Source organism: Lepidochelys olivacea (assembly GCF_965140295.1).
Source record: "Lepidochelys olivacea isolate rLepOli2 genome assembly, chromosome: 1".
Taxonomy (NCBI): domain Eukaryota; kingdom Metazoa; phylum Chordata; order Testudines; family Cheloniidae; genus Lepidochelys; species Lepidochelys olivacea.
This window is the reverse complement of record NC_140411.1, coordinates 333,848,281-333,862,231: the sequence shown is the minus strand read 5'-3', so window position 1 is coordinate 333,862,231 and position 13,951 is coordinate 333,848,281. Positions and strand designations below refer to the sequence as shown.

Below are 13,951 nucleotides of genomic sequence, written 5' to 3'. Positions count from 1 at the left end.
TAAGTTGTGTGCATTTTTTTAAATCAATGAGTCAACTTCATTAAAATAGGAGATGGATACCCAGTGCCCGCCACCAACACTCTAAAAGACAATCACTTTTATGTTATAAATGAATTGCTGAGGAGGTGCTTTCTGTTCCCTCCGTATATGCATAGCTGCATCATTAGGGAACAGTAGCTGACATCTTTTCAGAGATAGTAAATAGCTCTCAGGCTTTTCAAATAAAGTCATACATTGCCTTCTATTCAGGCCAGGCCCTATACATTAAATAAATCATCAAAACTAAGTTCTTCCAGTTCTGTTTAAAAGAGAGCAATAGTGTCGTGTTTTATTGATTGCATTTGCAGAGGCAGATTGAATCCAGGGCTTGTCAAGGCTCCTGAATCCTATCTCATAAACAAAAAGGAGGGGTGGGGAGGAGAAAAGACAGATGTATTTCAACGGAATTAGCAGGAAAGAATGATGTTGCCTATCAGATGATGATGAATTTAGTATTCTTTCCTGCCCATGTCAAGTGGGAGGTAGCAATAGAAGTACACTGAAGAATCAATCTCCAAAGACCAAGGCCTGTTTTTTAAGAGGATTTAGGAGTAAGCCAGTTATCATCAAAAGCTCCATCATCTTACAATGGTATGCTTCAAAAGATAAGGTAAGTGATCCTAGCAAATGTCATTTCTCAGTTGACCTGGCCACTACAACTCATCAAAAGTCCATTTTAGGAAGGTCCAGTTTTTCAAAACAACAAAAATAAATGAAAATATATATACTATAGCTACTATAAAAAACACTTACTTTTGGGAAGCCAATAGAAATCCAAATCTTACAGTTTAGATCATGGTCAGCTTAATTCAATATCTCTGGACTGATTTAGTTATGTACAAAATGAGTTGATATTTTAGGAGGGAGTGGTTTGAGGAATAGCTCTTTTTTGTTTGTTTTGTTTGTTTATTTAAGATGGCTTTTCTTAAGGTGAAAAGCTTCAGAAGCATTGCTGTTAGAAGTTTAACCAGAATCAACTATTCATCAGAGGTGCCAGTTTGAAATTGCCTGTTAGCAGCCATAGAAGTGGTAGATCTCATTATCAGCAAATTTTGGCATGCTTGCTTATTTAAAGTGAGGGTATATCCATCTGCAACTGTAAAGCAGTATTAGCCGTGGAAGTGATGGTGAAAGCTATAATTCCTTACAATTATTTCTTCACTCCCTGTCCCTTTGGATGGATATTCTGTTTGTGATAGAAGCTTGTTGTTTTATAGCACGCACACAAATACCAAACCTCCTCCAGGAATTTTTAATGACCTTATGTTGTGGTATCTGAATAACAGCCTTCCCCCATTGCACTGTACTTTTGCTTCCAAGCACATGACATGTTGCTGCGGCCACAGTGAGAGAGTGAATTAAAAGGAAGTTGATGCAAATTGAAGCATACAATTGTGTGAGCTATTTCTGTAATTTAAAACTGGAGCATTCACTGTATTAATTTCTGGGGTGCTGGAAGGTTTGCTTTTGAAAATGTGACAGTAGAAATGCTACTTGTATCAATAGTAGCTTTCTCCCCGCTTTTTTTAGTACTATAACTGGTGCTAGAGTGAGCTGCTTTTTCTGGTCCAGTTAAACTCCACTCATAAACTCCTGTTTTTAGGCATTCCTACTTGAGAGGAAACAGTTTTTTTCCTGGACTTTATTTTTTTTTCCTCATTTTTAACAAATCATTCTTAAAATGCATAAATAAGGAAAAAAGTCTCTTTCACGTGTGCAAAAATATTACTTTAAGGCAAAATATAGTATGTATTCTAAAATTCTGGGGGTAGGATGCAGGGTGGTAGGGAATTAACCTATAAATAAAGACAAGGTTTAAAGTTAACTGTCTAGCACCTTTTTTTCCACAAATATCAGAAGAAGGGAAGGGATTTTGCCATAAAAAACCATGGAGAAAAATCAGAGGATTTATTAGTAGGTGAATTACTCTATTATATCAGTAAGGTCCTTGTCACTATAGTATCTAGGTATTTCAATAATATGTGTGATCACTCTTTTTCCCCCTTGTTAACCATTATTATTATTTATGCGTAGGCTTTTCTGGGATATTCATCATTGTAGTATTTGAGCACCTCATATACTTCAGTAGATTTATAGGGGCATATCGTTATCCCTATTTTAAGCATGGGAAACTGAATCATGGAGAAATAAGTCCTTCCTAATTCAGCAAGGCACTTAAGCACATATCTAGCTTTACACTTGTGCTCAAGTTCATCGCTGTTTAGCAAAGCACTTAAGCATATGCTAAATCCCATTGACGTCAGTGGTCTAAGTGACTTGCCCAAAGTTATAACGGAAGTTTGTGCAGAGGTGAGGATAGCACCTCTATCTCCTGAGTCTCTGTCCAGTGTCTTAATGCAAAAACCCTCCTTTTATCTTCCCCATGTTCTTAGTTTAGAGGCACCTCATGCCAAAACTTGCATTGACTTCACAGGGGCCAGGATTCCAAACTTTAGGTATTTAGTCATGTAAGTAAGGTCCAGGAGAGAATCACTGCACAAATTAAAAAGAGTGTTACAAGGACTGTACAAAGACTTCAGTGCTTCATTACATAATTATACAATAGAGCAAACCTGCTCTAAAGAACATAATTGTACAATAAACATTTTTATAATGATAGTTAAGTAGTTATTGTACTGTGGGAATTGCTCCTCTTTCTCAAGTAAATATATATTTAATTAGATATTTGACAAAGAGACTGGGTATATAGATTTATTGGTTACAAGGGATCTGGAGAATAGGTTTAATTTTATATTTCTCAAAAAGTCAGCATCTCAGAACAGAAAGCACTTTTAAAACTTCTCTGAAAAAATAAATCTTTCACAGAACATAAAGTGTACCAAATGTCCCGTTAGCCTTAAAAACCAAATATATGACATTTAATGTTAGCATTTTATTACTTTAATTATAAAAACCTCAATTTAGAAGCTGATATTAACTTCAAATATTGTACCAAGTTTTATTCTTTGTCTTCCCTCCACCTCGCCTATAAAGCTTTGCAGAATGATCCATTTTTTTCTGTCTGAAAGATGGACTCACTTTACTTAGTCCAGCTTGAATTTCCTATAGACAATTCTGTAGAAATACAATAGAGAATTCTGATGAAAAGCAATATTCTATACGTATTTTGTCACTTCAGATATATTTCTCCCCTTTCCCCACCCCTTTTGAGTTCACTGTTGGTAATGAGAGTGTCTCTGTCATCTTTATAACCTATGTATTTCAGTCTTGAAGCATTATTTATAATGCCATCAGACAAGACAAAGGAAAGCATTAGTGACCCAACCACCAACTAAAACCTTGCTCTGTTCTAAGAATCTGAATGCCAAGCTGGTGCCTAATGTGATTGAGATATCTTTGGAAATTAATAGGATTTACCACTGATTAAAGCACGGTACCATAATTCAACTTCATTATTTGTTCAGTTGATTAGTACTGTAGTGGAGCATTGTTCATAAAGCCCCTACTATCTTTTTCCCACTAAGGCATAGAACATGCTAATATAAATATTTGCAAAAGTAACACAAGCATCAGTCCAGGGCAGCTTTGTGACTATGAATTTCCATGTCACTGGCCACTTAGTGTTTAGTGCTGATCATGCTTAAGCATATGAATTTCCTTGTAGCTCAAGTTCACTGTGGAACTGACCCTGCTCATGAATATTAATGTCCACAGAACTGATCTTTCTGCAAGTGTTCACATCCATAAACATGAAATCCTGTTAACTTGCAATAATGAGCACTGCCTTAGTTGCTAGTCCCAGCTCGGTTTTGCAATTCTAATGTTGTTTAATTCATTGTTTTCTCTTTTCCATGGAATCCATCTTAAATAATCGCATTTAGCTTGAAAGAGAGACCTTTGTTACATTTTCCTATGACTTATACATCTTTTGTTGGTATCACCTTGCTTTGTCTCATGGCTATGTCCTGTGATCAAATAGGTTATGTGGTTACATCCTCTAATTTACTTATCATTAGCCTGGAATCAAGAATAGAATGGCCCATCAGAAACAACATATTTCACAGAAGAAATTCAGTATCCAAAAAAATAAGAATAATCTTTGCATACAGATGAATCACTGGGAAAAAAAGCAGTACAGGAAAATTAAAGAATATTAATCCTTTCAAGGAGTAGGACTGTATTTCCTCAAATTTACTCTGTTGATTACTTAAATTACGTACTCTCTAGAATAGTTGTTAGAATAGTTTACTCAGTTCCTGCACCATATTTGTCATGTTAAATCTTTCACAATTTTTAAAATTCCTGTAAAGAATATTAGCTGCTAATTATGTAAATACTTAGCTTTGTAATACCAAATATGTTTCCTCTTTTACAGCTACAATAGTGTTAAATGAACTCAACTGGACTGGAGCATTGGATGAAGTATTCAAAAAGAACAGAGATGAAGACCCAACTTTGTTGTGGCAGGTTTTTGGTAGTGCGACTGGCCTCGCCAGGTATTATCCAGGTAATTGCCAGCTTATAAACAAATAGCATGTCTCCCAGAAATCCCAGTAAGGCATTTCCCTTTATTTATCCAAGCAATCCTATGACAATTAAAGGTAACTTAATTTTCTCAGAACAAAATTATAGATGGCCTGGTTCTCTCCTTGGTTACCTCACTGCAAATTAGAAGCAACTCTATTAACTCAGTGAAACTGTCTTGGTGTAAAACTGGTGTGAGAGGGGAAAATGGGTTCAGAACATTTCATCAGCTGTAACTCTGCACTAAGGGATGGGTTTCAGGAGTATAATGTTGCTTGGAATATTGTGCATCTGCATTGTTTCCATATGTAGTTCTCTAAAAGTATGTCCACAGTTCAAGCTGGGAGTGTGATTCCCAGCTCTAGGAGACATACTCCTGCTAGCTTTCATCCAGCTAGAGGACCAAAAATAGAGTGTAGGGGTGGCAGAGTGAGTGGTGGGACAGGCTCGTTTGCTATAAGTCATAACCATCCTAGATCATAAGCAAGTATTCAGGGCAGCTAGCCCCGGCTCCCGCTACTCACACCACCATGGCTACCCTCTAGTTTTAGCATGTTACCTTGATCAGAACTTGCTCAGGTATGTGTCCTTCAGGTGAGAATCACACCCCCAGCTCAGAATGTAAATATGCCCTATATGACAGCAGAGGAAACTACAGAATAATGCTGGAACATTTGCTGGTGAGGTTTGCACCTTACATGTTTCACGAATGCTTGACTCAGTAGCTTGGCAGACAGTCTTGTAGATTAGGCACAATTGTATGATGATGTATTTATTCGCCAGATTCAGGACCTCCAACAATTATGGCCATGCCACTAACCCTAAAACTAATTAATACAACTGGAGTTCTTTTAACCTGCTTATATTCCACCTGTCAAATAGTCAGCTTATTGTATCACAGGTTTCAGAGTAACAGCCGTGTTAGTCTGTATTCGCAAAAAGAAAAGGAGTACTTGTGGCACCTTAGAGACTAACACATTTATTTGAGCATAAGCTTTTGGATGCAGTGAGCTGTAGCTCACGAAAGCTCATGCTCAAATAAATTGGTTAGTCTCTAAGGTGCCACAAGTACTCCTTTTCTTTTTATTGTATCACAGTAATTAATGTAAGAAGATGTATATTTTAATGGCTTTTAGTCTGTTGATTGAATATGTTCCATAAGGATCATCTATTACAAAGATTTGTTTTATATTAGGCATGTTCTCTACACTGGTGCTTTTATTGTTGAAGTTGTCCATTCTTTTTAAAATTACACTATAACCAGCAACAGCATGAAGTTTATGTACATTATCGTGTATCTCCTTTACCTGTAACTGGTTAAGAAAAAATGTTAGGGTGTTCCTCTTCTGTTCAGGGTGGATTACTGGCATTTCTGAGGGTCCGGAGGTTTACATTAATACTGTTGTTGTATGATTAGCACAAGTGGCTGTTAAACTCCCTCGGGGTAGTTGCGAAAAAAGATATATAGTACCTCAGTCCGGTGGATGTCACCATGCTGTTAGTTGATGAAATAACTACAGTGAGAGGTAATGAGTAAATAATAATGAAAAGGCTACTTTCATGTTCCCCTTGTTACAAGGTTCTCTGTCAGTATACTTATGTGGTACATTAGTGCTGTGCCTTGGGGTCACTATTAAAAGATCATAATAAATCAATAGTTTATGTGCAGTGGTGTATTCCAAGTAGAGAGAAATATCTGTGAATTCTCACATTCCACTGTTGTATAACTGTTGGAAACAGCTGGCACTCTTAAATGACAATCATATTTGTAATATATCCTTAAAGGTGTATTGAAAATACATTTCCACCAATTAAATCTAGTTTAGCTATCTATTTTAGGTGCTTACATCCATAACATCTGTGTGCCAGATGTAACATCTTTAATAAGGTATTTATGTTCCCAACACCCTGTGTTGTAGGGAAGTGCTGTTAATTCTGTTATACAGGTGGGAACTGAGACATAGCAAGACTAGGTGAGTTGGCCAAGGTCACAGAGGGAGTCTGTCAACAGAGCAGGGAATTGAACCTGGGTCTCCCCAGTCTTAAGTTAGCACACACACCATTAAACCATCCTTACAATTTAAATGAATGGAAAATAATGGTATGAAAATTACTGTCCTTTGAATATTCATATGAATAATATATTGGAGATTCTGAATGTATGTGTTTTGTAGATGCATAGTCACATATATCGTAAAATATAGCAATAATCTTTTATTCCTATGTAAAGCAGATGCAGTCAACATATAATTTGTATATTAATGTATTTTTGCTGGGCTTGAGCTTGCTTCCACTAAATGATGATAAAACATCCATTGACTACAATAGAAGCAGGACTCAGGCCACGAAGAGCTATAATAGGGTATGCATTTAGTAAAATCAAGTCAATTCAAAATATCTTATTTATTGCTTTCATCAGGTGTATATAGGGACAATATATTATCAGTATAACTGACAAAACATATGACTATATTGATGTTAATCCTGCACTTTCATTAAAACCTATATATTGTAGTTTTACATCATACAAAAGTGTCAGTATTATAGTATTCGGAACCCCATATCATATTGAAAAAAATAATGTCTGTGAGTGAAATCCTGGCCCCATTGAAGTCAACTGAAGTTTTGCCATTGCCTTCAGTGCAGCCAGGATTTCACCCCATATGTTTCCAAAAATTGTTTATTGCCTTAGACAGAAAAGGGACATCCCTAAGAAAAGACACACAGACCAATTTGGAAATGAGAATACAATACCCTCAACCAAAGAGGAAAGCGCTCAGTCTTTTAATATACAGGAAAATGAGAGAGAGGGAAGATATACAAGAGTTTCAAGTACACAGACCATAAAGTTTATAGGCAACACATCAGCATCCTGGAGCTGACAGAGAAGCAAATGTTCCAGAAATATGTTTGACAACAAAAATCTATCATTTCATTGAGGTGCTGAAATGGGACCTGCAGAGTCAGACGCAGCTAAATCACACAATAGTTGTAGTGAGGAAAGTCACTACTGCCTTAGGATTTCTTCTAGAGAGCAACTGGAAACACTACTGGTATTAGACAGTCAGCATCCTCCCAGCTGTTACATCTAGCTATTATACTCTAATGAACCATAGGTGAGTGTTCTTGTGCTTAGCCCTGTGCATGCAAGTTGGAAATATGACTGATTGGTATATCTGTAACTGGACAATTCCCTGACTCCCAATCCTGCACATGTCATTAGTAGATTGTCACTAGCGTAAACATTGTGTGTGCATTCTTTACCCTCAGTTTAAGTTGATGAGCACTTTGGGATTTGGAAATTTGAGCCCAGGTGTTTTTTGTGCAATTTCTCATCTTTTTACGTGTGCCCTACAAACAAATTTGTGTCAAACAAATTATTAGCTGCAACTTGCCTACCCAACCCTAGCTGTAAATATCTCCCATAGAGCCAGTCTATCTTTGAGCAATTTGAACTGGAGAGGATGAAATGAAGGGGATGACCTGAAAAGATCTGGCTAGTAGGCGATATCTTGAATATCAGGGCATGATGAGGTATTCAATTGATGCTTTCAGATGATGATGTCCTCCTTCTGTGAGTGATGAGATGGCGGTTCTATTCTAGGTTACTGGCCTAGTCGATAGGGAAGAAGTAATAGATATGATATATCTTGATTTTAGTAAGGGTTTTGACACAGGCCCACAGGCCCACTGACACAAACAAACCAGGGAAACGTGGTCTAGATGAAATTACTATACGGTGGTTGCACAAGTGGTTGAAAGACCATACTCTAAGTATAGTTATCAACAGTTTGCAGTCAAGGTCTCACAGGGGTGAGTTCTAAGTCCGATACTATTGAATATTTTCATTAATGACTTGGATAATAAAGTGCAGACTATGCTTGTAAAATTTGCAGATGACACTAAGCTGGAAGGAGTTGCAAACACTTTGGAGGACATGATTAGTATTCAAAACAATCTTGACAAATTGGAGAATTGGTTTGAATTCAATGAGATGAAATTCAATAAAAACAAATGCAAAGTACTACACTCAGAGGAAAAATCAAATGCACAACTACAAAGTGGTGGAATAACTGGCTAGGTGGTAATACTGCTGAAAACTATCTGGGGCTTGTAGTGGACCACAAACTGAATATGAGTCAACAGTGTCCCAGTGTACTCTGCATTGTTGAGGTCTCAGCTGAAGTACTGTGTCCAGTTCTGGGTACTGTACTTCAGGAAAGATGTGGATACATTGGAGAGAGTACAGAGGAGAGCAAAGAAAAGGTGAAAAATTTTGAAAACCTGACCTATGATCTAAGGTTAAAAAAGTGCACATCTAGTCTTGAGAAAAGAAGATTGAGGAGGGACCAGATAACAAATATGTTGAGACCTGCTATAAAGACGAAAGTGATCAAATGTCCTCCATTGTTCTCATTGATGGTAAGACAAGAAGCAATGGGGGGAGATTTAGGTTAGAAATTAGGAAAACCTTTAAGGATAGTTAAATTTTGGAATAGTTTCCAAGGGACGTTGTGGAATTTCCATCACTGGACGTTTTTCAGAACAGGTTGAACAAATAGCCATCAGCATGGTCTAGGTTTACTTGATCCTTTCTCATCTCAGGGGGCTGGACTTGATGACCTCTCGAGGTCCCTTTCAGCCATTCTATTCTGTTCTATTCTATTCTTATGCTACCCTCATCATTATAGTATGATGTAATGAAGGGACAATTCTTTCTCTCATCTTCTGTTATTTGGGGGGGTATAAAGTTTTTTGTTTTGGTATAGTTGGGTTGGGTTGTTTTTAAATATGTACATGCTGCTGGGTTTATATTACCAAAGGCAAGGTTGAAGAAGTTGGAGTTTCCTCAGAGCTGATGACTTTAAGCCCAGATACATTCAGTAGTTCATATTTACCAGCTAGATTGTGATTCTACTTTCTCCACTAACCACAGAGCAAACCAGGGTAGGAGTACAATTCACTTTCTAACTCAACACCAACGGGGAAGTCATTTACTACTGATCATAAGCAGTAGCTTATAATTTCCCCCTCCATGGTGACTAAACAGTGTTTGCTCGCACATAGGATGGGGAAAACAATGAGGCTCCACCCAGTCCCTGTCCCTGCTCTCCCTGCAGTCTTGTATCAGCAGTGGCTGCTCTTTGCAATATGGTGGGACTCGATGTAAAGAATCCAGAGACCTCTAAATCCTCTTATGATTATTTATGACTGGAAGTGAATGCTGCAAGCCATGGCTGACCATTTTACTAGTGATCCAAAATTTATCTAGTTGTAATGTACTGAAAATGTAAAATGTTACCAGTTTAAAATGAAATGTACTAACTCTCATATTTTTCTAGAGTGTCTCTTCCAAATTTTCTGACATGAGGGAATAATTGTAACAGCAGCTGAGACATGAAGTTAACAAGTTTGACTAGAAAAAGTTTCCAGCTAGTGAAGTAAGACAGCTAAAACATTTTAAGTTTCACTGGCAATTTTAATTCCTCAGCCTTCTAGTTACAAACGTATCCTTATCAAAGCCATTCTTGCTTGTAGACCTAGTGTCACAAACCTCATATATACAACATCCCTTGAGAACAGAGCACTATTAAATAGAAGCATCTTTCAAGGAGATAAAAAACCCAAACAAACAAACAAAAAAAATCTTTGTTAGCAACCTTTAATTTCTGTAGAAAGAAGGCACAGCATAAACTATGTTAAAATGGGGTAGATAATAAAAGCTCCCAGGTAAGTATAAAAAAGGAAACTTTAACAGAGGGTTAGATGTTAAGAAATTATAATAGGACCATAGGAACAACAAGAGGGAAATCAGTGGGGGAGTCTCCTCAGTATCTTAGACCGTGTCTACACTATGGACCTTACAGTGACACAATTGTGCCACTGTAAGATCTCCTGTGTAGTCGCTGTATGCCAGGGGGAGAGAGCTCTCCTGCTGGCATAATTAAACCACCTACAATGAGTGGCGATATCTATGTCTGGGGGAGAGCATCTCCCACGGACATAGCACTGTCCACACCAGTGCTTTGGTCGGTTGGGCAGGTGGTGTTCTTTCACACCCCTAACCGACAAAAGTTTTGCTGATAAAAGTTCTAGTATAGATAAAACCTTAGATGTCTGTACACAAACGTAAGGTGTATGGGGAATAAATATGAAAGCAGTGGAAGTATTAGTACATAAGCTAAATTATGACTTAACTGGCATCAGTTAAGACTTGGTGGACTTGATGACTTCTCGAGGTTCCTTCCAGCTTAATGTTTATATGATCATATGGTTCTGTAATAATATGTGTGAAATCAGGTCTAGTTGAACTCAGGTTGTATTGGGATCTGGTAACAAAAGCGGAGAAGAAAGTGCTTATTTACAAACATCTGTCCGACAGAATGTAATCTAAATCTGAGAGAGACTCAGACAAACCATGCATTATCAAGCAGTAGATGAGACTGCAAGGGAGAAAGGAAAAGTTAAACAGAGAGATGGAAGGAATTCAGTGACTATACGTAGAGTTCTCTTAGTTATTAGACCCTTTTCTGCACAATACTGTCAAACCTACAGTCATAGGCCATGAAGTCATGGGACCCTCCTGCACTAGTGTAAAGTTTACCACCCATGGTCCAGGGAAACATGCTTGCAGACAGAACTTGTTGGTGACCACTTGAGCCACTGAGTTAATCAAGATGTCTCAGTTTCTTTATTGAGCCTGTTTGGGGCATATCGTGGGTTCCTTCCAGGGTAGATTTGATTTAAATCAAATTGATTTAAATCATGATTTAAATCACTAGTCAGGAAGACTCAATTTAATCATGATGGATTTCTACATAAAAGTGCATTCTTGTTGGTTGTTATAACCTTAATACATATTCTTCACAACTCAGAGATAGATGTAGGTTTCATTTTTAGAAGGTACACGCTACACATTTCAAAGTGATTTATTCTGAAAACTTTTCAGATTAGTTTTACAGCTATATCAGAAGATTACCAAAGGTAATTGAAGCAGATATTTATGAAGTTATTGGAAAGTGAACTATCTCCAATTCAACAGGTTAATCATTAATATTCTGAGGATTTTTTTGCCATGCTATATTAGGAGGAGAACATCACCAGACAGACATTTAAATTGTTTTATTTAAGTAAAACAACAATGTTATGAATTCTGAATTTTTTTCTTCAACAGCAAACATAATATTTTAACAAAACAAGCATATTCATTTTTGAATTTAGTTAAACATTCAAGTTTTTTAAAATCAGGGTTTTTTTGTTAAAATTGTTTTTAACTAAAATAGTTACATGATTAAAAAAAAATTAAATCGACTATGTCAGCCAGGTCAAAATGAGAAACTTAAAATATTGGCTTCTGCAGCTAACTCAGTCATCTTCACCTTCATTTTCCTGTTTGTTCATAATCTGGAAAACAAGCTTTCCTGCTTTGTCAGGTCCCCAAGCAATATCTCAGTTTTGAACAAATTAGTCCAAAGGAAAAAATATTCTTTCTATACTGGCAGAAGAAGCTACTGCTGTTAAAAGTGAGATTATCACTTCAACAGTCTCTGAATCCAAGTGCTTAAGTGACTTCCACCAGTTCACTGATGTGACTTTCTTTAAAACATCATCAGCAAACATATATTTCTTGAATGGTTCACCCTTAGCTCTGAAGTTTATTATAGTTGGCATTATGGAGGGATGGTTGCTGGATGTCCATGTCACAACCAACTCCTCTTCTTCATCAGTTAAGGTTTGATCCTCAGACCGCATATAGAGAATATTTGCAAGAAAATGAGCTAGAGACAGTGCTTGTCCCATTCGTTTTTTTCATTATTGTAATTTAACTCTGTCATTGCATATTTGTGTTTTTAAGATCTCACGCCGTTCCTTCCAAATTTCAACAGTGTCAGCAATAAAAGAGCAATTTCCCTGCATTTTGTTCAAGGCTACGGAAATAGGCTTCAGGGTACTCAGCATGTGTTCAACATTTCTCTTAAACCCAATGTTGAGAACTTGGGCTGTGACAGTGCCATCCATTTTTTTCACGATTTTGTTCACAAACTGTCATCACATTAGGCCAGTTCTCGATATAGTGCTCAAAACAGTCCACGACTGAGTTCCATTGCACGTTTTGTTGAAGAGTTAGCTTGGTTCCTTCCACTTTTTTCAGAGCAGCTGCTGCAAAGTGGTTGTTATGGAAGTATTTTTCAATTTCAACAACATTAGCCTTTATTTCTGGAACACTGAAGTCTTTGGCTAGGAGGTGCATCAAATGAGCACTGCAACCATATGTCCCAATTTTTATATGGACAGTCCTGATATTTGGGGCTTTGCCTTATATAGGCATCTATTACCCCCACCCCCCACCCCCACTGCCTGCTGTTTTTTCACATTTGCTATATGGGGGGCTGAGAGAGGGCAGATACTCATACATTTGAGACATCTCCGCTACCTTCTCTAAGGCCACAAGAGGCTCTCTCCTGACTGCCTTCCTTCCCTGCTGTTGCAGGGCTGAAACAGCACAGACCTCAGGAGTGTTTTTTTGTGTGGTTTTAAATTCTTCAGCTCGGGATAGAAGTAGGGGAGAATTCAGTGCTTATAAGTGGTTTTACCCATTTTGCATTATCTGCGTTCTCACAGTTATCCATATCTTTGTGGCCTCCAGACTGGATTATTGCAACACACTCTTTCTGAGACATGTCTTGAACACCAATCAAAAGCTACAGAAAGTCCAGAAGGAAATTACCCGCTTCCTTACCAGTTTAAGCAACAGGAAATATATTACACCAAGACTGCACAAGTTTCCAATTTACTTCCAGGTCCATTTCATGATTTTTATTCTGACATATAAAGGCCTACATAATGAGAGTCCTGGATAAGCTGAGAGGCCAACTCTCTCCCCATGTGCCACCATGGCGCTGACATAATTTTTCTACCAGTCCCTAGATTTTAACATCTGAGCTTTCTGAATGGAAGGCCTTTTGCTGAAATTCACTTTCCCCATTTATCCAGCACTAGAGTCTGTTGGCTTTCCTAATATGATTTAAGGTTGCTTGTTTCTCAGGCTCGTGCCTAGTGCAGTCTTCATAGGAATGGTATATGTGCGGATGATAAGTATCTTTCAGTATTGACACTGGTCAACAAGCAAAACACGCTATTTACCTTTCATTAGCTTTATGCTTTCATCTGAAAGCCTTTAAAATGTTCAATGTCCCTTATTTTTCCTCTTTTTGCTAAAGTAACACATCTAGAATGCATAAGCTCTCATGAGCTACAGCTCACTTCCTCAGATGCATATCGTGGAAACTGCAGCAGGCTTGATATATACACAGAGAATATGAAACAATACCTCCTCCCACCCCACTGTCCTGCTGGTAATAGCTTATCTAAAGTGATCATCAGGTGGGCCATTTCCAGCACAAATCCAGGTTTTCTCACCCTCCAC

At 37.6% G+C, this 13,951-nt stretch overlaps 1 protein-coding gene across 3 annotated transcripts in view; it reads left to right on the top strand.

The window, feature by feature from the left end:
- CACNA2D1 (calcium voltage-gated channel auxiliary subunit alpha2delta 1) overlaps window positions 1-13,951 on the top strand; it is a 681,161-nt gene that overhangs the window by 480,134 nt on the left and 187,076 nt on the right. For all 3 annotated transcript variants that reach the window (XM_084632490.1, XM_084632488.1, XM_084632489.1), the window contains one exon: window positions 4,376-4,507. In XM_084632490.1, coding sequence (XP_084488616.1) covers window positions 4,376-4,507 — 132 coding nt within the window. The remainder of the gene's footprint in view (window positions 1-4,375; window positions 4,508-13,951) is intronic.